Genomic DNA, 22,764 nt, shown 5'->3' with positions numbered 1-22,764 from the left:
CAGCCTACAACATAAAATATGAAAAGATGTTTACTACTTATTTGTCAGATTAAGTTAAGGTGGGTTTTAACGGGTAAAACTTACTCAACTGTCGCAGTTACTTTACTTTTGCAAGAAGTAGATACATTTATTTTGTAAGGACTATTATTTTATTTTGTAAGTACTAACCGGAATTCCGTCATGATGCGGAAGTTCCGCCGGTGTCAGAACCACCGAGTGTCAACACAGAAGATTTTCTTTAACTAGCCGCATTACTTGAGAGGTTTTTTATCTCACCAGTTGCACGATTTTTGCTTTGCTTTTAGATGTAGTGACAAGAATTTCAGGAGCACTGCCAAATTTTTATCTTTGTATCATTTTTGAAGTCACCCTTTCTCCAGGTGACTTAAACATGAGGCGTCAGTTTGTCTACAGCGTTCAAGACTTTATTACAAATGTACGACGGAGCCCCGAAACTGGTCCAACATTATCGAAATTTGACGAAAACCTTCGCACTCAGTGGAAAGACCGGATGAACAGCGGACTGTTCAGGTACCGTCTGGGTGACATACCAACCCGGATCATACCTGGCCGGCACGGCTACGTGGCTCAGCTGAATGTGAAGAGAGCAACCGAGAAAAGAAAACCTCAGGAAATACAGAACGTTCAGCAGGAGTTCAACGCCAATAAGTTCAACTTTAACAAAGTCAGTCCCGAAGAAATTATATTTGAGATGACGAAGGAGGGCGATGTGAATGAAAAGAGGCAGGATGAACCTGGGAAAATGGTTGTGCTGATCAATGTGAGTCCTCTGGAGTTTGGACATTGTCTCTTTGTTCCAGATCCTTCACTGTGTTTCCCTCAGGTCCTGACGAAGTTCGCTATCCAGAGCAGCATTGAATCCATTCTCCTGAGCTCCGATCCTGGCTTCCGTATGGGCTTCAACAGCCTTGGAGCATTTGCCTCTGTCAACCACCTGCACCTGCACGGATATTATCTGAACCACGAACTCCAGATCGAATCCAAATCGGCCCAGCCGTTGCTTCCTGAGAAAGGGTTTCATCGTTTTCCGGATTTTCCCGGCGGCTTCTTGTTTTACACTGAATCAGACGGGGTGGTGGACATTTCCAGGACCATCTGTAAAGTCACAGACTTTCTCCTGGACAATAATGTTGCTCACAATGTGTTCTTGACGAGAGGACATCCACCATGTGATCAGGCACAGAACGAAGAGAGTCACCAATCGAGAAATGGAGTTCGGGTTGTTGTGTGGCCCAGGATACCATCCTTTGGTGCCAAAGAACCGTCCGCCTTCAATATTGCTCTGTGCGAAATGGCTGGACATTTACCCTTCAAGAACAAAACAGACTATGAGGTGGCGACTGAGGAAGATGTCAAAGACATCATCCAGGGCCAACTTTTCCCCGAGGATGAGCTTCACACTTTGGAACAGCGGCTTATTCACCATTTGAGGCATGTATGATGGATTTTGAGCTGTCAACATTCAATATTGTATTATAAATCCATGTATTATTGGATATAATGGCCTACTGTAATGGATATGAAGGTATGAGTATTTAAAATGTTACTGGGATGTAGACAGGAGTCATCCGTCTATTAACATTTGAACAGGATGTGGTTGATTTAATGTCTTCACTCTTATTGATTGATTGATAGGTTATTAAGAATTCTGATCCTGGATAGTTTTTAAACAATTACTGTCCGAATTAGCACCTTTTTCTTCCCAACTCACAGTGTCTTTATGACACAATTGAAATGACTGTCAATGTTCCATCAAACTTTGTTTTCCTGCTGTAAACATTGAGTTAAATTAAAAAACTGTTGTGAAAAGTCTGACTGTGGCGCTCTGGTCAGGCGTTCTCCCTGTAGAGTACATCATCTGCCAGAATTACGTCACCATGGAAGCATGACAGACTCAACAGTCGCCAGCCTAGAGACCTGTTCATTCACCTGATGTGGTGCATGTGTTAATCTGCTGACATGTGCATGGACCAGAATAACTTCTGTTACACTTTTCTGTGCCCGCGTACAGCCCTTCAGCCCATTAAACACTACAGATTTTATAAAAAAGATTATCTCTATCTGTTTCTCTGCATTTTGTGATTAAGTCTGAAATAAAACATTGGATGTCGATCACAGTGAATCCTGTTTTTTTATTGGACTGCATCAAACTCAACCTTTATAACATTAATTTATGAGCCATAACTTGTGATTTCATGTGCTACTCAACATTTTAAACATGCAAATAGTGAACACTTTCAATTTCCAGCCATATTTGTAAAAACCTGTTTGAGCAAACATGGGGGAAGGCAATGCAATTTTTTTTTTCAGGATCTCCAGGACAGGCGCCCATCAATCACCTATGTACACACTATGTATCCTGTATACATTTGTATCTCCCTCGTGCTTTGTTGTAATTTGAGCTCTTAGTCGTCTTGAGCCTGTGTGCGCATGTGTGTGAGCACTGTCTGTTCACATGTTTTTTTATTCTAAGGGAGGACTAATGGGCGTGTTTGTCTCATTGTCACGGTCACCAATGTCATTCACATTCCACACAGATTTTTAGTTTTTTTAAATTCCCTAAATTCTCTTTTAACTATTTTTTTTATTATGGAAGTAATTATTTATCATTTTTGAAAGCTTTTAGTTTTCTTGTTCATTTTTTTCGCATTCTTTCTGACCAGAAATAAATACAAATACAAATAAAATTGCACCCGTCAATTTTATTTTCTATGCGAAAATGTCATGATTTTGACGATAACTATGTTTTTTTAAAGTGATATTTTAAGCAAATGTGTTTTTTTAAATGTCCATATCTCACCTTCTCATTCGCCAAGGTTGTCCTTAGAACCTAGAAATAATTTGATGCAGTCACCTGGTTGCCTGAACATCGACATGAATTATAATAGTCAGTGAAACCTGTTCTGAGCCCTTGCAGCATGAATACACAACACGTACAGTTAAGTACAGTTACAGTCTGCTTGATAATCTGCTTGATAATCTGCCATTGATCTCTGTTTGAATTAGGGATGTGTTACTTCGTGTTTTCACTCCATATAGTGTACGACATGATCAGGACCAGTATTCAGTATTGGACAGACTCTTGAGTAATGGTGATATTTGTTGGATTTGGCTTCCTGATGACATTTCTGAAGCGCTACAGTTTCGGCGCAGTGGGTTTCAACTTCCTGATCGCAGCCTTTGGCCTCCAGTGGGCCCTGCTGATGCAAGGCTGGTTCCACTCTCTGGACTACACCGATGGCAAGATCAAAATCGGGGTTGAAAGGTTCAGTATATTTATCTCCACAAACCCTGATTTTAATGTCACATACTTGATCAGGATCTTTCTGCAAATTAATAAGTGGGTGTGGGTCATGACAGCAAATGTTCTAATTCTGTGTGATTTTGTGCAGATCGAAACACAAAATCAGGCCTGTGGCCACATCTGGGCCAAAACCTCTGTTTTCACTGAGGTGTCGGCACAGATCTGAGTTCAGTGGTCAGAACTTTCTTGGGTATTTCTTCTAAGACTAGCTCTCACACACAGTTATATCGGCAGAATTCAAGTCATCTTAATAATGTAACACACCCGGTTTACCTGGTTTGAAGACATGTCTCGATGGGTTTGGATGTAATAACACGTTGGGGACTACTATTGGATGCAGGGCGAAGCCATGAGTCAAAGCATGAGCGTTAATCTACAACTCTCCGGCTGTTCTAAACAACGTTTAAAAGGATTGGGATGTTAGAGTTGGCTGTAGAGGTTTTTTTTATCTCACCAGTTGCACGGTTTTTGTTTGGCTTTTAGATGTAGTGACAAGAATTTCAGGAGCACTGCCAAATTTTTATCTTTGTATCATTTTTGAAGTCACCCTTTCTCCAGGTGACTTAAACATGAGGCGTCAGTTTGTCTACAGCGTTCAAGACTTTATTACAAATGTACGACGGAGCCCCGAAACTGGTCCAACATTATCGAAATTTGACGAAAACCTTCGCGCTCACTGGAAAGACCGGATGAACAGCGGACTGTTCAGGTACCGTCTGGGTGACATACCAACCCGGATCATACCTGGCCGGCACGGCTACGTGGCTCAGCTGAATGTAAAGAGAGCAACCGAGAAAAGAAAACCTCAGGAAATACAGAACGTTCAGCAGGAGTTCAACGCCAATAAGTTCAACTTTAACAAAGTCAGTCCCGAAGAAATTATATTTGAGATGACGAAGGAGGGCGATGTGAATGAAAAGAGGCAGGATGAACCCGGGAAAATGGTTGTGCTGATCAATGTGAGTCCTCTGGAGTTTGGACATTGTCTCTTTGTTCCAGATCCTTCACTGTGTTTCCCTCAGGTCCTGACGAAGTTCGCTATCCAGAGCAGCATTGAATCCATTCTCCTGAGCTCCGATCCTGGCTTCCGTATGGGCTTCAACAGCCTTGGAGCATTTGCCTCTGTCAACCACCTGCACCTGCACGGATATTATCTGAACCACGAACTCCAGATCGAACCCAAATCGGCCCAGCCGTTGCTTCCTGAGAAAGGGTTTCATCGTTTTCCGGATTTTCCCGGCGGCTTCTTGTTTTACACTGAATCAGACGGGGTGGTGGACATTTCCAGGACCATCTGTAAAGTCACAGACTTTCTCCTGGACAATAATGTTGCTCACAATGTGTTCTTGACGAGAGGACATCCACCATGTGATCAGGCACAGAACGAAGAGAGTCACCAATCGAGAAATGGAGTTCGGGTTGTTGTGTGGCCCAGGATACCATCCTTTGGTGCCAAAGAACCGTCCGCCTTCAATATTGCTCTGTGCGAAATGGCTGGACATTTACCCTTCAAGAACAAAACAGACTATGAGGTGGCGACTGAGGAAGATGTCAAAGACATCATCCAGGGCCAACTTTTCCCCGAGGATGAGCTTCACACTTTGGAACAGCGGCTTATTCACCATTTGAGGCATGTATGATGGATTTTGAGCTGTCAACATTCAATATTGTATTATAAATCCATGTATTATTGGATATAATGGCCTACTGTAATGGATATGAAGGTATGAGTATTTAAAATGTTACTGGGATGTAGACAGGAGTCATCCGTCTATTAACATTTGAACAGGATGTGGTTGATTTAATGTCTTCACTTTTATTGATTGATTGATAGGTTATTAAGAATTCTGATCCTGGATAGTTTTTAAACAATTACTGTCCGAATTAGCACCTTTTTCTTCCCAACTCACAGTGTCTTTATGACACAATTGAAATGACTGTCAATGTTCCATCAAACTTTGTTTTCCTGCTGTAAACATTGAGTTAAATTTAAAAACTGTTGTGAAAAGTCTGACTGTGGCGCTCTGGTCAGGCGTTCTCCCTGTAGAGTACATCATCTGCCAGAATTACGTCACCATGGAAGCATGACAGACTCAACAGTCGCCAGCCTAGAGACCTGTTCATTCACCTGATGTGGTGCATGTGTTAATCTGCTGACATGTGCATGGACCAGAATAACTTCTGTTACACTTTTCTGTGCCCGCGTACAGCCCTTCAGCCCATTAAACACTACAGATTTTATAAAAAAGATTATCTCTATCTGTTTCTGCATTTTGTGATTAAGTCTGAAATAAAACATTGGATGTCGATCACAGTGAATCCTGTTTTTTTATTGGACTGCATCAAACTCAACCTTTATAACATTAATTTATGAGCCATAACTTGTGATTTCATGTGCTACTCAACATTTTAAACATGCAAATAGTGAACACTTTCAATTTCCAGCCATATTTGTAAAAACCTGTTTGAGCAAACATGGGGGAAGGCAATGCAATTTTTTTTTTCAGGATCTCCAGGACAGGCGCCCATCAATCACCTATGTACACACTATGTATCCTGTATACATTTGTATCTCCCTCGTGCTTTGTTGTAATTTGAGCTCTTAGTCGTCTTGAGCCTGTGTGCGCATGTGTGTGAGCACTGTCTGTTCACATGTTTTTTTATTCTAAGGGAGGACTAATGGGCGTGTTTGTCTCATTGTCACGGTCACCAATGTCATTCACATTCCACACAGATTTTTAGTTTTTTTAAATTCCCTAAATTCTCTTTTAACTATTTTTTTTATTATGGAAGTAATTATTTATCATTTTTGAAAGCTTTTAGTTTTCTTGTTCATTTTTTTCGCATTCTTTCTGACCAGAAATAAATACAAATACAAATAAAATTGCACCCGTCAATTTTATTTTCTATGCGAAAATGTCATGATCTTGACGATAACTATGTTTTTTTAAAGTGATATTTTAAGCAAATGTGCTTTTTTAAATGTCCATATCTCACCTTCTCATTTGCCAAGGTTGTCCTTAGAACCTAGAAATAATTTGATGCAGTCACCTGGTTGCCTGAACATCGACATGAATTATAATAGTCAGTGAAACCTGTTCTGAGCCCTTGCAGCATGAATACACAACACGTACAGTTAAGTACAGTTACAGTCTGCTTGATAATCTGCTTGATAATCTGCCATTGATCTCTGTTTGAATTAGGGATGTGTTACTTAGTGTTTTCACTCCATATAGTGTACGACATGATCAGGACCAGTATTCAGTATTGGACAGACTCTTGAGTAATGGTGATATTTGTTGGATTTGGCTTCCTGATGACATTTCTGAAGCGCTACAGTTTCGGCGCAGTGGGTTTCAACTTCCTGATCGCAGCCTTTGGCCTCCAGTGGGCCCTGCTGATGCAAGGCTGGTTCCACTCTCTGGACTACACCGATGGCAAGATCAAAATCGGGGTTGAAAGGTTCAGTATATTTATCTCCACAAACCCTGATTTTAATGTCACATACTTGATCAGGATCTTTCTGCAAATTAATAAGTGGGTGTGGGTCATGACAGCAAATGTTCTAATTCTGTGTGATTTTGTGCAGATCGAAACACAAAATCAGGCCTGTGGCCACATCTGGGCCAAAACCTCTGTTTTCACTGAGGTGTCGGCACAGATCTGAGTTCAGTGGTCAGAACTTTCTTGGGTATTTCTTCTAAGACTAGCTCTCACACACAGTTATATCGGCAGAATTCAAGTCATCTTAATAATGTAACACACCCGGTTTACCTGGTTTGAAGACATGTCTCGATGGGTTTGGATGTAATAACACGTTGGGGACTACTATTGGATGCAGGGCGAAGCCATGAGTCAAAGCATGAGCGTTAATCTACAACTCTCCGGCTGTTCTAAACAACGTTTAAAAGGATTGGGATGTTAGAGTTGGCTGTAGAGGTTTTTTTTATCTCACCAGTTGCACGGTTTTTGTTTGGCTTTTAGATGTAGTGACAAGAATTTCAGGAGCACTGCCAAATTTTTATCTTTGTATCATTTTTGAAGTCACCCTTTCTCCAGGTGACTTAAACATGAGGCGTCAGTTTGTCTACAGCGTTCAAGACTTTATTACAAATGTACGACGGAGCCCCGAAACTGGTCCAACATTATCGAAATTTGACGAAAACCTTCGCGCTCACTGGAAAGACCGGATGAACAGCGGACTGTTCAGGTACCGTCTGGGTGACATACCAACCCGGATCATACCTGGCCGGCACGGCTACGTGGCTCAGCTGAATGTAAAGAGAGCAACCGAGAAAAGAAAACCTCAGGAAATACAGAACGTTCAGCAGGAGTTCAACGCCAATAAGTTCAACTTTAACAAAGTCAGTCCCGAAGAAATTATATTTGAGATGACGAAGGAGGGCGATGTGAATGAAAAGAGGCAGGATGAACCCGGGAAAATGGTTGTGCTGATCAATGTGAGTCCTCTGGAGTTTGGACATTGTCTCTTTGTTCCAGATCCTTCACTGTGTTTCCCTCAGGTCCTGACGAAGTTCGCTATCCAGAGCAGCATTGAATCCATTCTCCTGAGCTCCGATCCTGGCTTCCGTATGGGCTTCAACAGCCTTGGAGCATTTGCCTCTGTCAACCACCTGCACCTGCACGGATATTATCTGAACCACGAACTCCAGATCGAATCCAAATCGGCCCAGCCGTTGCTTCCTGAGAAAGGGTTTCATCGTTTTCCGGATTTTCCCGGCGGCTTCTTGTTTTACACTGAATCAGACGGGGTGGTGGACATTTCCAGGACCATCTGTAAAGTCACAGACTTTCTCCTGGACAATAATGTTGCTCACAATGTGTTCTTGACGAGAGGACATCCACCATGTGATCAGGCACAGAACGAAGAGAGTCACCAATCGAGAAATGGAGTTCGGGTTGTTGTGTGGCCCAGGATACCATCCTTTGGTTCCGAAGAACCGTCCGCCTTCAGTATTGCTCTGTGCGAAATGGCTGGACATTTACCCTTCAAGAACAAAACAGACTATGAGGTGGCGACTGAGGAAGATGTCAAAGACATCATCCAGGGCCAACTTTTCCCCGAGGATGAGCTTCACACTTTGGAACAGCGGCTTATTCACCATTTGAGGCATGTATGATGGATTTTGAGCTGTCAACATTCAATATTGTATTATAAACCCATGTATTATTGGATATAATGGCCTACTGTAATGGATATGAAGGTATGAGTGTCACGGAGTGAGCCGTGCCACTTACGCACACACGTTTGCATTTCATTTCCATTCCGTTCTGTCTTGGTTTACTCGGTTTAAGCATTTCACACACACCACTTTTTACCATACCTTCTTATTGGAATACATTGTAGCCGGCATGCACGGCATGGCCAACCGGCATTTATGTTACAATTATTTCCACCCAAGTTAACAACGCACGTCATATTGCCTCACCGTATCACCTCCAGTCTGTTTAACATCGCCCAAAGAATCACACTCACACTATGGCTGTTTAAAAGCATCAAGGTTTATTTGTTTGTCATGTATCACTCACCAGCAGGACATACTTCCCGGTTCGGGGAAACCGATGGACTGTTCAATGATTGTATGGAGGGGTTTCGCGGGGTGCTACGGCACAATCTATTTTAGCGGGGGTGTTTTATAAGAGTAAGTTGAACATGTATTTTACTGTGCACTGGGTGGTTGTTGGTGGTGGAAATTTGTTTTGGACGTTTTACGCATATTTTGTATTTTCTTTTCGGTTTGTGTTTTGAGTTTCGACATGTATTAGTTAGAGTAATAATTTTGATAAATGGTTTATCCTGTGGGAGGGGCTACAGGTATAAAAGCCCTGTAGTAGGCCCAATACGGGGTTCTTTTTGGTTAGTGAGTGGTCGGTTGTTTTTGAGTTGGTTGGTCGTTGTTTTGGAAAAAAGGAAAGTTTTGGAAAAAGAGTTAAAGTGGTGGTGTATAAAAGTGTGCAAGGTCTGTAAGGTATCATATGGATTTAGCCTGGCATCTTTTGGAGCCACAGCACTGTAAATATTTGCACCCTTTTTTGAAACATAGAAAAATAAAGTCTATTTTTGGGGGGAAAAAGGAACGTCCATCTCCCTCTGTCTCCTCCACCGCCGATCATCCTTGCGACATGAGTATTTAAAATGTTACTGGGATGTAGACAGGAGTCATCCGTCTATTAACATTTGAACAGGATGTGGTTGATTTAATGTCTTCACTTTTATTGATTAGCACCTTTTTCTTCCCAACTCACAGTGTCCTTATGACACAATTGAAATGACTGTCAATGTTCCATCAAACTTTGTTTTCCTGCTGTAAACATTGAGTTAAATTTAAAAACTGTTGTGAAAAGTCTGACTGTGGCGCTCTGGTCAGGCGTTCTCCCTGTAGAGTACATCATCTGCCAGAATTACATCGCCATGGAAGCATGACAGACTCAACAGTCGCCAGCCTAGAGACCTGTTCATTCACCTGATGTGGTGCATGTGTTAATCTGCTGACATGTGCATGGACCAGAATAACTTCTGTTACACTTTTCTGTGCCCGCGTACAGCCCTTCACCCATTAAACACTACAGATTTTATAAAAAAGATTATCTCTATCTGTTTCTGCATTTTGTGATTAAGTCTGAAATAAAACATTGGATTTCGATCACAGTGAATCCTGTTTTTTATTGGACTGCATCAAACTCAACCTTTATAACATTAATTTATGAGCCATAACTTGTGATTTCATGTGCTACTCAACATTTTAAACATGCAAATAGTGAACACTTTCAATTTCCAGCCATATTTGTAAAAACCTGTTTGAGCAAACATGGGGGAAGGCAATGCAATTTTTTTTTCAGGATCTCCAGGACAGGCGCCCATCAATCACCTATGTGCACACTGTATGTATCCTGTATACATTTGCATCTCCCTCGTGCTTTGTTGTAATTTGAGCTCTTAGTCGTCTTGAGCCTGTGTGCGCATGTGTGTGAGCACTGTCTGTTCACATGTTTTTTTATTCTAAGGGAGGACTAATGGGCGTGTTTGTCTCATTGTCACGGTCACCAATGTCATTCACATTCCACACAGATTTTTAGTTTTTTTAAATTCCCTAAATTCTCTTTTAACTATTTTTTTTTATTATGGAAGTAATTATTTATCGTTTTTGAAAGCTTTTAGTTTTCTTGTTCATTTTTTCCCATTCTTGCTGACCAGAAGGCACAAATAAAATTGCACCTGTCAATTTTGTTTTCTATGCGAAAATGTCATGATCTTGACGATAACTATGTTTTTGTTATGTGACATGTGACATTTTAAGCAAATGTGTTTTTTTAAATGTCCATATCTCACCTTCTCATTCGCCAAGGTTGTCCTTAGAACCTAGAAATAATTTGATGCAGTCACCTGGTTGCCTGAACATCGACATGGCTTATATTAGTCAGTGAAACCTGTTCGGAGCCCTTGCAGCATGAATACACATCACGTACAGTTAAGTACAGTTACAGTCTGCTTGATAATCTGCTTGATAATCTGCCATTGATCTCTGTTTGAATTAGGGATGTTTTACTTAGTGTTTTCACTCCATATAGTGTACGACATGATCAGGACCAGTATTCAGTGTTGGACAGACTCTTGAGTAATGGTGATCAGAGCAGGGATGGGGAGGAAACATGTTGGAGTTTTTTTTTTGCACGACCTTCCTTCTCTCGGAAAAGTGGATGTGCCTTTATGGAGGAAGGGAGTGACAGTGGGTGTGTGTTCATCTTTTATCCATCGTTGCTCATCTTCAACGGTGCATAACCTGCTCAGGACACTCAAAGGGTTGTTTGGGAGGACGCCGCTCCTTGGATCGCAGCCAGTTCCTCAACCTCCCGAACAAAGATCAAGAAGAAAAAAGAACTGCAACCAAACTTAATTATGGGCTGCGTACAGAGCTTCAGGACCCTCTGCGACCGTCCAAAAAACACTAACGTCCGCATCAGCCTTCCAGCTGTGTGCTTCGTGTGGCAGATAGCAATGATCATCTTGTTTGGAGTCTTCATCCGCTACGACGAAGAGTCAGATACGCACTGGATAGAGCACAGGAAAAAAGAAAACATATCTAGTGACATTGAGAATGACTTCTACTTCAGATATCCAAGTAAGTGCCGGTTTCCCCATAGCGCACCTCAGTCTTTATTTATACGACTCCTTAGTATGACCTCTGTTGTATGTGCTAAAGTTTAAAGTGACGAAACAGAATGAGTGACCATAACTTGTCTTTTCCGTGAATTTGAGTTGGCAGGAACTGAAACAGTTATATCTGGTGGTGGGGGGGGGGGATTATTTTCAGTGGCTCACCTCCAATGTCAGTGTCAAGCTGTCATGAAGGCAGCTCACCTGTGTCAGCACAGGTATGGTGGTGTTAGGTGTCAGATGATATACTGCATGTTAGTCATGGATCCGTTTGTGCTCCCGCAGCTAATAAGACGCCAGCTCAAAGTCATGTGACCTTGTTTTCCGAATGTTCGAGCTTGTTTCTCGCCCGTGAAATTTCCACTGGGTCGGCTGTGAGTGGTTGACTTTTGTCTCGAACTCTTCTGCAATAGCCTGGAGGTCCTTCGTGCAGGGTTGCGTTGGACGGTCACAGTAAATGACACTGGCCATCTGATGCTGGTATCCACAAAGTAAAAATACACTGACTCATACCAAAAACACCCCCCTCGCAATGTGTTATCTCACGTTTACAGGAGTTTGTTGCACATCTACCAACAGTAAAACTGACCTTGTCATTGTCAGCATAGCATCTGACATCGAAATGAAACAAAGTTAAGCCAAATCAAACGTGCCCGTTCACCGTCTTATCACCATGGTGAGAGCCGTTGCTGACAGGTTCTGAGCAGTGCTCGCTACATCCCTCTCTCCTCTCTGTCTTGTAGGTTTCCAGGATGTCCATGTGATGATATTTGTTGGATTTGGCTTCCTGATGACATTTCTGAAGCGCTACAGTTTCGGCGCAGTGGGTTTCAACTTCCTGATCGCAGCCTTCGGCCTCCAGTGGGCCCTGCTGATGCAAGGCTGGTTCCACTCTCTGGACTACACCGATGGCAAGATCAAAATCGGGGTTGAAAGGTGCAGTATTTTTATCTCCACAAACCCTGATTTCAATGTCACATACTTGATCAGGATCTTTCTGCAAATTAATAAGTGGGTGTGACAGCATGGCAGCAAATGTTCTAATTCTGTGTGATTTTGTGCAGATCGAAACACAAAAAATCAGGCCTGTGGCCACATCTGGGCCGAAACCTCTGTTTTCACTGAGGTGTCGGCACAGATCTGAGTTCAGTGGTCAGAACTTTCTTGGGTATTTCTTCTAAGACTAGCTCTCACACACAGTTATATCGGCAGAATTCAAGTCATCTTAATAATGTAAAACACCCGGTTTACCTGGTTTGAAGACATTTCTCGATGGTTTTGGATGCAATAACACGTTGGGGACTACTATTGGATGCAGGGCGAAACCATGAGGCAAAGCATGAGCGTTGATCTACAACCCTCCGGCTGTTCTAAACAATGTTTAAAAGGATTAGGATGTTAGAGTTGGCTGTTCTCAGAATACTGTAGTTTATGAGAATAAAAACAGTAGGTGATTGACAACACGGAAAACCAGTTTTTCCTGTTTGTTCACAGTAAATGGAAGACATTGAAGACATAGAAGTGGGATCTGATCACATTATTGATTTGTAAGAACACAACCATTCATGAAAAGGAGTCAATTGGGTTTCTTGTCTTGATGGGTGCATCCAAATTAAGTAACAATAATGACAACTTTGCGCTACAAGTGTCTTTGTTTTGAATATACTAGTAGGGATTATTGTTTGTCTTTGGTGGAGCTTTCCAGTTTGCAAGTCCTCTGTAGAGCAAATTCTGAGATGATGTCAAAAGGGGGGAGGGACAAGTGAGCAATAACAATGACAGCAGTATTTGGTAGTACAGTATTCCAACAGTATGAATCAGAAAAAAGGGTGATTATTTTACCTGTTGAGATAGAATGTGTGTTATTTTGTGTAGGATACAAGAATGAAGGCTGGTAAAAGTGCATTTACACTGGTGCCAGAGGAAAAGGAACTGCTGTTCAGAGATGCTTTATCATGACGTAATGCAGTTCCAATTCTGCTAAATCTAATTTAATTGTGTGTTTTAATGAGGTTTTATTTTAATTAATTTTTTTATTTAATTACCTTTATTTATTCACAGAGAGGCTTGGATGGGTCACCGGGAAACCATTACAAAGAAATCTCTTAATATTTTCATAATACAGCTCCGGGTGATAAAGGTCTGATGTTGAATTCATTAGTTTTATCTGTAGAAGTTCTTATAGAATTTAACCATTTCAAAGGTTTGGGTTTGTGCAGTACTTTGGGTCGTCGGATGTCATGTTTCTCTCAACTCTTACATATATATAACCAAAATCCTTTTTTACTTTCCTCTCCCCAGCTTGATTAACGCCGATTTCTGCGTGGCCGGCTGTCTAATCGCCTATGGCGCCGTGCTTGGAAAAGTTAGCCCGGTCCAGCTGATGGTTCTGACATTATTTGGAATCACATTGTTTGCTGTGGAAGAATACATCATCCTTAGTCTCATCCACGTAAGTTCCACTCATGCTTTAATCCTGTGATATATTGCTGCATTATATACTAGCTGATGCTGGCAAACACACTAGAGGCTGAATAAACAGGCTACAGCTGTACTAAGAAGTGTGTACAACTAATTTTAATATTTTCTTAACTAAAGGCCAGGGACGCGGGAGGCTCCATGGTGATCCATACATTTGGAGGTTATTACGGTCTTTCCATCTCCTGGATGCTGTATCGGCCAAACCTGGACCAGAGCAGCAACCTGCAGGGCTCTGTGTACCACTCTGATGTCTTTGCTATGATTGGTGGGCCTGTCTTGATCACTTGTTTCACTTCCTCTGGCCTCTCTGAACAGTTTCATCATCTCCCCGGCTCTCTGCTTAGGTACCCTCTTTCTGTGGATGTTCTGGCCCAGCTTCAACTCAGCCATCACAGACCACGGCGACGGCCAGCACAGAGCAGCCATCAACACCTACCTGGCTCTGGCCTCGACCGTGCTCACCACTGTGGCCATTTCAAGCCTCTTCCAGAAGCACGGGAAGCTGGACATGGTACCGATCCTCATTTTGCTTCCAAATTGAACAATGTCTTATATGTCTTATACTACTGGTCTTCCTCAGGTGCACATTCAGAATTCCACCCTCGCTGGTGGCGTTGCCGTGGGGACTGCTGCAGAGTTCATGCTGATGCCCTACGGATCTCTGATCGTAGGCTTCTGCTGTGGAATCATCTCCACGCTGGGCTACATCTACCTCACGGTACACCTTTTCTATCATGCCTGAACTATAAATGCAACAGTCTTTTTTTGATGTTCTGAATAATTCTGTCTCCCTCAGCCATTCATGGAAAAGCACCTGAAAATCCAGGACACCTGTGGGATCCATAACCTGCACGCCATGCCTGGCGTCATAGGTGGAATCGTTGGAGCTATCACTGCTGCAGCTGCTTCAGAGTCAGTCTATGGGAAGGAGGGGTGAGTCTTTCTGAGGGAACATTTCAGGGGGAAAAAAAGCACACATTCTCTCTGTATTTCCTTCTGAAGTATCAACACCGAGCTCTCTCTCCATTTCTTAATCAAAGGCTGATTAATACTTTTGACTTTGAGGGGGCGTTCAAAAACATGGTGCCCACCAAGCAGGGCGGCCACCAGGCTGCAGGCCTCTGTGTGGCCATCTGCTTCGGGATCGGCGGAGGCATCATCGTCGGTAAGGAACAACCCAAAACAGCACTGAAAATACAGTCAGTTATGATGAACAGCTGCATGTGGTGAGATCATTGTTTCTTTCAGGTTGTATTTTAAGATTACCCATCTGGGGCGATCCAGCTGATGACAACTGCTTTAACGATGAGCCATACTGGGAGGTGAGAAACAGCGTCAGACCTTCCTTCAGAAAGTCCCGAGACTGTTAAACTCTTTGCTAGTCAAAAGGATAATAAATAAATCCAGTGTTTTCAAATTTACTGAATCTGTGAGTCTTGTTTGCAGCTGCCTGAAGATGAGGAGAGTGCCCCACCCATCCTTCACTACAACAACCACATGGCCAACAAAGACGTGTGAGTGTCCTTTGAGTTGAGCAGACAACAGTTGGCTGGTCACGGGGTAATGCTATTCCCACACCAAACACACCATAGGGGTAGTTCCTGTGCCGGTGTGACGTGCGCTGCACTCTGTGTCCTCTCGGAGGCAGCAGATCCAAATTTTTGGATACAACATTTACTTTCCTTGCAATTTCTGCTAGTTGTCTACAGTATATTTATTGCCGATCTAGTGATGAACGCAGCCTGATCTCGTCACCTGGATGCACAGATCCTCTCTGCCATCTGTCAGCGTGACTCGGACTCTCTGATGTAACTCACATTTGCCGTTTGTTGATAGGGGATTTTCCACAGCAAAGCTACACGTGCTGCTCCTCAATGTGACCTTGTAGCCGCAGAAACGCATGTTTATTTCCCAAATCGAAGCAATTCCGCTTGGGTTTGTTTCCAAGTACAGCTTCGTTAAAAGGAACGTTCTATAGTTGTTGTACTGTGCACGTAACATTTCGTTCAAATCGTCCTTGTTTGATCTGGTTGTGTAATGTGCTTTCAGAGTCGACACAAATTTCGGTATGGAGCAGAACTGAAACCTGATCTTCACCCCAGTGATTATTTTAACTCACACCTCGACCGTCAACTTCTTTGACATTCAACTGAATAAATTCCTATTAAATACGAATTTCCTTTCATTGTCCAATCAAAAGAGTTTTTGTTTTGTTTTGTTTTTTTACAATGTGTGTTTTTATTTTTAAATTTCTGGGGGGAGGGGAGGGACTTTTTGTTTTGTCAAGAAAAATGGTTTAAAATGAAATGTTTCAAAAATGAATTCACATGTGTTTCTAATCAAATTATTATTTTGTCAAATTATTCTTTTGGACAGGTTACTGGACTACTTTGGTTTCTAACATGCTGTAGATCATTCTGAACAGTAACTGTTTTTTCTTTTCTTTTTTTTTTTGCACTTGCACTTAATATTTTACTTATCGTGTTGGAAGTTTCCAATATGAAAGGTTCCTGATTTCACATATTGTATCAAAAGCTTATACGTTGTTTTTTTGTTTGCTTGTTTTTTTAATCGTTTTCAAAAGTTTTCTGTTGTCTGAGAGATGTTTGACTTTAGGGACATAAAATCGAAGCCATCATTCATTTCAAACATTATTTCTTTCACTAACAGTAACAACATTTTATTTTAAACCCTCTGAATGCAAGAATAAAGGCAGTAAACCAGCAAACGTTGACGTCAGGAAGTGTTATTTGTCGAACCTTTATTTATGTACACTTCTTGTCAATAATGAATTTGCCTACAGGAATATTTGATGCATTACATCAGTTTTATTGTAGTATAATTCCTCTTTATAAGGCTGCCCCTGCTTATGGGCATCCACAGTGTGACTTATATATGTCTGAAGATTCATTAATAAACATTAATATAGACATTTTCAGCTACACACTTTATTGCAGACCAAAGATTCATTGAATAGACATAAAATGTCCCCTGAATTATATCCATAATTCAGATATTAAGATTTTTAAAAAAAATAAAAAATAGGTGTTTTGTCCAAATATTAGTGAATAGTGAATATACATTTATACCATACCATACCATACCATCCTCTACCACTTATCTGGGGTCAGGTCGCGGGGGCAGCAGCCTAAGCAGAGAGGCCCAGACTTCCCTCTCCCCAGCTACTTCTTCCAGCTCGTCCGGAGGGATCCCCAGGCGTTCCCAGACCAGTTAAGAGACATAGTCTCTCCTACGTGTCCTGGGTCTTCCTGGGGGTCTCCTACCGGAGGGACATGCCCTGAACACCTCACCAGGGAGGCGTCCAGGAGGCATCCTAACTACAGTAGATGCCCAAGCCACCTCATCTGGCTCCTCTCAACGTGGAGGAGCAGCGGCTCTATTCCGAGCTCCTCCCAGATGGCAGAGCTTCTCACCCTATCACTAAGGGAGAGCCCAGCCACCCTACGGAGGAAGCTCATTTTGGCCGCTTGTACCCGTGATCTTGTTCTTTTGGTCATTACCCAAAGCTCATGACCATTTATTTTGAAAAAAAAAATTAAAATAGAAACAAATAGTTTTTACTTAATGAGGCACACATATTAGTTCAGTGATTGAACAGTTAGGACTTTTTCTCCCCCCCAGATTGAGAGTAAAGGTCACGTTCCCATTGCTCTCTGGGGACACACAAGTGACCGGCCTCATCATCATTTCCTCGGATCAAAGGGCACATTAAAGGGTTAAGGTTACTGTCAAGGCTGCACAGACGTGCAGAGGTCAGCCGACGGAACTCGACTGAACCGCACTGGTTCCGACTCTGAAGACGTGAAGGATTTGCTGGAGTCTGACCGTCGTATTTTGGGAACCTTGTTCGGCGGGCTGCTGCGGATGTAGCTGTAGCTGCAGCTCCCTGGGGGACTTTGCAGATGATTCCCACACGAGCAGCAGCGAGGAATCCAGCCCCGAACAAAAGCAGGCTTAGTGCTGTTTTCTTTTGTCATCAGTAACGTGTTTGAGTAAAAGAGGTAATGGTGCCACAAGTGCTCCAATTAAAGGAGATGCAGCCCTGCTGGGAAGAAAGGCTCCCCTATTGCCCTCGATACGCTCCCTCCGAATACATATGCACCACACACACAAACTGGGCCTTTTCTCATCCTACCCCCACACCATTCCTGCCCCAACTCAGCTCATGTTTATTCATCAGCCACTTGGAAAGCAAACGCAGAAGCCTGTTAAAACTAAATCACACTTAGTTATTAATGGAGCCAGGCCTTATGCCCACAAGGTTGAGAGAGCCAAGCCCCATGGCATCATGGGATTTTTGGAGACGTTTACTCCCTTGAGGTGGATAATGTTGGATGTGACTTCTAAAACACAAACACAAAACTGTACTGGGGCAGTTTTGGTAGGGGTGTGAGGGAGGCCACAGGGAGCACGAGGTGGAAAAACTTCAGGAGGCAAGGGGCCTTGAAAAGGAGGAGGGACAGACAGGCCTCGCTTTCATGGCTGATGGTTGACTGCCTGCCATCCGGGCTCAATCATGATCTCTGATTGACAGGTGGAGGGAGAGGAGAGGGTGGGAAAAGAGGGAGGCTTAGAATGGGAGCTGCATAAACCCTCATCCAGTGTGGGGGGAATGCAGCGACCACTCATTAATGATAAAGAATAGGGGAAGCGTGTTTTCGCTGCATACCACGCCGTGTTGTGCGTGTGTGTGTTTTTTTACATTGAGATTAGTTTGTGATCTTCTATACATGCTGGCGTGGAATGCACGGAGCACCACGGCGTGGGAGGTCGCACCTGGCCGAAAACAAAAGGAGAAAAAAAAAAAGTCTTTTGGTGGTCATGTTGTCAGACGCATTTTACAGATACGGCGTGCACAAAACATGGTAAAGCTCTGCTGAATTCACTTCACAGTTGGGAAGGATTTACAGCAGTTCTGCAGCTATTGAGGGGTCCGTGTTCTTCTCCCTATAAAAGAGCACTAAAGGGTTTATTTGAAAGCATCCACAAGTCCATAGAACTGGCCATAAACCAGCCCTGACACATGGCTCTCTGTAAAGTTAGCAGAGTTAGAAAAATTTACTCGACGTCCATTTGTTTATAAAATGAATGGGCTCATTAGGTTTTACAGGTTTCAGCCATTGTGAAAATGGCACCATTTATGACCTGCAGAGGGCGCTGCTCATAATGCCGTCGCCCTCTGGGGGATGGCTGCTGTAATGGGATGAGCCTCACTTTTCCTATGATAACGTTGCTGTCCTTGCGGGCAGTTCTTATGAACAAGATTAATAATTAATGAATTTGTTTAATTTATGAAGACAGACTGAAAGATAGTAAGAAGTTCTACTGGCGATTTGGAGGTCAGCTAACTTACCATAACTAGTGGTAAGTTCCTGGTCAGTTCCTCATCAGTTTCTTATATTTTTTTCACAAAAGTATGACCATCTGCACCACTGAATATGTTTTTCCTTCCTTTTGACTGCCAGATAACCAGATTTCAGAACAGTTATTTTAACAAAAAAAATCTCTATTGAAAATTCAGCATATTTCTGTGCTTGCTTGAATGAAGATATTTCTCTGATGGTGGGGTTTTTACATGTTACTTCACATATTCTTGAATGAACGACGGCCGTTCTGGTTGTACCCTGCTCATCAACCTCACTGCCCTGCCCACCACAGGTATCTGCAGGCCTCCCCACACCACTGACTGTCCACAGAGGCAGCTTAAGTGTCCCTATCGGACCACAGTGGTGAGGAACAGCAGATTAACCATGATCCTATCCGCTCACCACTAGCCCCTTCATACGCTCCGTTACACCAGCATTTAAAAGGAGGAGGGGGTGCCATTCAGGGCCCTGATATGAATCCCAGACGTGGGGACAAGAACAGAGCATTCACCCCCATTTCTCAGGAAAGACCCCTTTCTGGCACCCTCTAATTCTGGTTGCTACGGGCTGCTAGGTTCAATGGTGTACTCCCGTTGTGAGGGGACAAAGCCCCTCAGTCATCCAGTGAAGGTTGCTAGGGAAGGCAGAATGTATGGGGAGGGAAGGGCTGCCGTTGTCCCAGACGAAATGTCTCTCTTAAGGTGGCCAAGATCTGGTGATTGACAGGTGGCTACACACTCGACTGCAGATCGCCCGGGAGGTCTGTGGGGGTCTTATATCCTTGACCATGTGTGGATAAGTGTATTTGTGACTATAGCGGGTTATGTTGAATGCTTGGGCGAGCAGGAAGGATACAGGCTTTTACACGTTTGAGCTATTGTGAAAGTGGCACCAAATATGACCTGTAGAGGGCGCTGTTCACAATCGATGTGTCACGTAATGGCTTTTTAAGAGCTGCCTACAAAATGTTTACATTTTGAAATAATAATAGTTTTTATTGATGTTACTGATTGTAAACATGGTGTTAAATTAATTAGTTAAGCTATATTATAGAATTATTATGGGGTTAATGGTTAGTCTTTTGACTTTCTTACAGATAATATGAATGAAAATGAATAAGAATTTAGAGTAGAATATTGGCTACATAAGTATGTATGAGGAAAAAGTGTAAGCAAGAGGAAGGGTAGGATCTAAAAAAATGATCTAAAGGATAAGGGATGTCCAGATTTGTGCTGTTTCTCCTCCAGCATAGGAGCCATTACAAGCATCAGTTGCCCCTCCGTCCCCCCTGCAGGGCAACTGAGGGGAATGGGAACAGACAGGGTAGGAACGAGGGGCTCCCCAAAAGATCACACACAGCATCGTCTCCCCTCAAGCAGACGTCTGGAGCTGTCTGGTTTCTGCGGTCCCAGACGGGGGGATCTCGCACCCGTCAGATGCTTCCCACACACCGGCCCCACCTCCCACTTCCCCTTGACCTTGACTCCCCGTCACCGTGGCCCTCCAGACAGCCCAGGTCAAAGGTTAACACAGCAGCCACACATCAGACACGGTTCAAGTCCCCCGTGTCAATGCTGAATGGTAAATCGTCATAAAATGAGCCTGTTGGAATGTGTCACTGAATTCCGGCAGAGAGGGACCAGAAAGGCTTGAAATGAAATTATTGCGATATGATGACAATAAAAACCAGCGGTTCCATTTTTATTGCATTTATTTCTTCATGCCTTTGCCTGCAGGAATATGAATTTACAGGAAAATATATGTGTAGAAGTGACGCCTTTTATTAATATTTAAACAGCTGTTTGACTGTAAATTCGCTTTGTTCATGGCGGGATTAAACACTCAGTCATGACGAGTGCCATTTCCCTGCAGCCACACAATACATTTTACCTTTCACCTTTGGCTGCTGATACGCGGCAGCGGCAGCCAATCAGAGGCCAGCTCCCAGCATGTGACGCCAGATTAGTGAGCAGAACAGAAGCTGCATCCTCATATGGCTTTGTGAAAAATACCAACCCGCTCAGTGTGCAGCTCTGTCGAGGTTTCCACATCCAAGCATGCACACAGCGCTGGTTGTGCATCAGCGTGGACTCATTGTGCACCTCGCACAAACTTTTTAGAATATTCACTGAAAACAAAGATTTTATATTTGTTGAAAAAAAATCAATATTAAGTCTGATGATGTGTGGTTTTGATGATCACGTGATCACACACATGATCACTTGTGCTCAGATTAAATTGAACAGTTTTTAATGTTAAGATTAATCAGCTGGACAATAGAAATCATTTTGCTAATTCAAATTGTTGATATACATTAATTTGATCCCTCTCATTGAATTATCATTGATTGTTTGAAAGAAGAGAAGTCAGTATATGTTGTCATTTGATTTTTACTGCACCTATTGCCTTTTAAATATAAATGTTTCAGGGTGGTTTTTTTAGCATGTAATTGCTGATGAATGCTATTAATACTATTTAGGGTTATTTTGCAAAAAGTATAAAAATCTCATTTTAATACCACAAAAGTATTCAATGATTGGACCTTTTTAAGTCTTGGACAAAGGGTGACAAACGTGTGGGAGCAGAGCTGCAGAGTGACTCCTCTGAAGGAGCAGAGTTGGTGCGTGCAGGAAGGAAAAGACTTGTGAGACACCTTCAAAAAGCCTGATTAGGAGTTTAGGCAAAGCCAGGGCTCAGGTCTGGCTGAAAGGCAGCCCGGCAGGCCTTGAGTGATACTATTCACTGGAAGGTCACTGTCAGAGGAGTTCACAGGCCCCATCTCTATTCTTATGTTAAAGAAACATACACATAAGCTCATTGAATGGGGAAAAGGCGTAAATGGCTTCCAACGACTTTCCCTCCAAAATGTTCGGATTTATCAACTTGAGTTGTGACTTTTCCTGTCTTTTTGGGGGGGAGCCATTTTTTCCTGCCTGAATACACACATACATATCTCTTAAAATCAAAGTAAATCAGAATTTTGCCTCTATTGAATACTATCTTGGTGGAGTCTCCTTTAAAATATCTGTTGTTTTCTTTTTATGAACCAGGCTTATTAACCTCTGTAAACAGGTTTTTTTACTCCATTTTCCTTTGTGTACCCGTGTCCAGTTGTCACTGGGGAATAGGAGGAAATAGCCACTTAATTATTGTCCTTTGACCTTTGTTGCTTTTGCAGACAGCTCTTGACCTGAACATCTCAACAGCCTGTTTATTGTCCTCTGGGGGACTGTCCACATTATGACCCCTGACCCCTGCTGACCTGTGGGGACTTCACCAACAGGTCTCTGACCACTTACACGGTGTCTCCCAGGACACTTATCAAAAAAGCTAACAGAATTTTTAAACTTATTCAAGCCTCTGCAGGAAGTTATTGCAGCGTTTACACTGTCCTT

The 22,764-nt window shown here is 42.7% G+C and overlaps 4 protein-coding genes across 7 annotated transcripts; all 4 read left to right on the top strand.

Annotated features, from left to right (window-relative positions):
* Positions 1 to 174: 174 nt before the first annotated feature.
* On the top strand, positions 175 to 2,708 carry LOC130536664 (GDP-D-glucose phosphorylase 1-like). 2 transcript variants are annotated; one of them, XM_057052768.1, is made up of 2 exons: positions 175 to 781; positions 845 to 2,708. In XM_057052768.1, exons 1-2 carry the CDS (start codon positions 392 to 394, stop codon positions 1,460 to 1,462), a joined length of 1,008 nt encoding a protein of 335 aa, XP_056908748.1. In that variant the 5' UTR covers positions 175 to 391; the 3' UTR covers positions 1,463 to 2,708. The 2 variants fall into 2 exon arrangements, with proteins under 2 accessions (XP_056908748.1, XP_056908747.1); XM_057052767.1 differs by having other exon boundaries at positions 176 to 2,708.
* Positions 2,709 to 3,652: 944 nt separating this feature from the next.
* Positions 3,653 to 5,644, top strand: LOC130536369 (GDP-D-glucose phosphorylase 1-like). 2 transcript variants are annotated; one of them, XM_057052256.1, is made up of 2 exons: positions 3,653 to 4,284; positions 4,348 to 5,644. In XM_057052256.1, exons 1-2 carry the CDS (start codon positions 3,895 to 3,897, stop codon positions 4,963 to 4,965), a joined length of 1,008 nt encoding a protein of 335 aa, XP_056908236.1. In that variant the 5' UTR covers positions 3,653 to 3,894; the 3' UTR covers positions 4,966 to 5,644. The 2 variants fall into 2 exon arrangements, with proteins under 2 accessions (XP_056908236.1, XP_056908235.1); XM_057052255.1 differs by having other exon boundaries at positions 3,653 to 5,644.
* Positions 5,645 to 7,153: 1,509 nt separating this feature from the next.
* Positions 7,154 to 9,993, top strand: LOC130536368 (GDP-D-glucose phosphorylase 1-like). Of its 2 annotated transcripts, XM_057052254.1 has the most exons (2): positions 7,154 to 7,785; positions 7,849 to 9,993. In XM_057052254.1, exons 1-2 carry the CDS (start codon positions 7,396 to 7,398, stop codon positions 8,464 to 8,466), a joined length of 1,008 nt encoding a protein of 335 aa, XP_056908234.1. In that variant the 5' UTR covers positions 7,154 to 7,395; the 3' UTR covers positions 8,467 to 9,993. The 2 variants fall into 2 exon arrangements, with proteins under 2 accessions (XP_056908234.1, XP_056908233.1); XM_057052253.1 differs by having other exon boundaries at positions 7,156 to 9,993.
* Positions 9,994 to 11,072: 1,079 nt separating this feature from the next.
* Positions 11,073 to 16,710, top strand: rhcgb (Rh family, C glycoprotein b). Its single transcript, XM_057052252.1, has 11 exons — positions 11,073 to 11,466; positions 12,245 to 12,437; positions 13,803 to 13,953; positions 14,100 to 14,247; positions 14,327 to 14,493; positions 14,563 to 14,700; positions 14,779 to 14,915; positions 15,023 to 15,147; positions 15,231 to 15,304; positions 15,429 to 15,496; positions 16,032 to 16,710. The coding sequence occupies exons 1-11, from the start codon at positions 11,244 to 11,246 to the stop codon at positions 16,063 to 16,065; spliced, it is 1,458 nt and encodes a 485-aa protein (XP_056908232.1). The 5' UTR covers positions 11,073 to 11,243; the 3' UTR covers positions 16,066 to 16,710.
* Positions 16,711 to 22,764: the final 6,054 nt, after the last annotated feature.

The sequence above is a fragment of the Takifugu flavidus genome, chromosome 13 (assembly GCF_003711565.1).
Source record: "Takifugu flavidus isolate HTHZ2018 chromosome 13, ASM371156v2, whole genome shotgun sequence".
NCBI classification, from domain to species: domain Eukaryota; kingdom Metazoa; phylum Chordata; class Actinopteri; order Tetraodontiformes; family Tetraodontidae; genus Takifugu; species Takifugu flavidus.
This window is presented reverse-complemented; position numbering and strand designations above follow the sequence as displayed.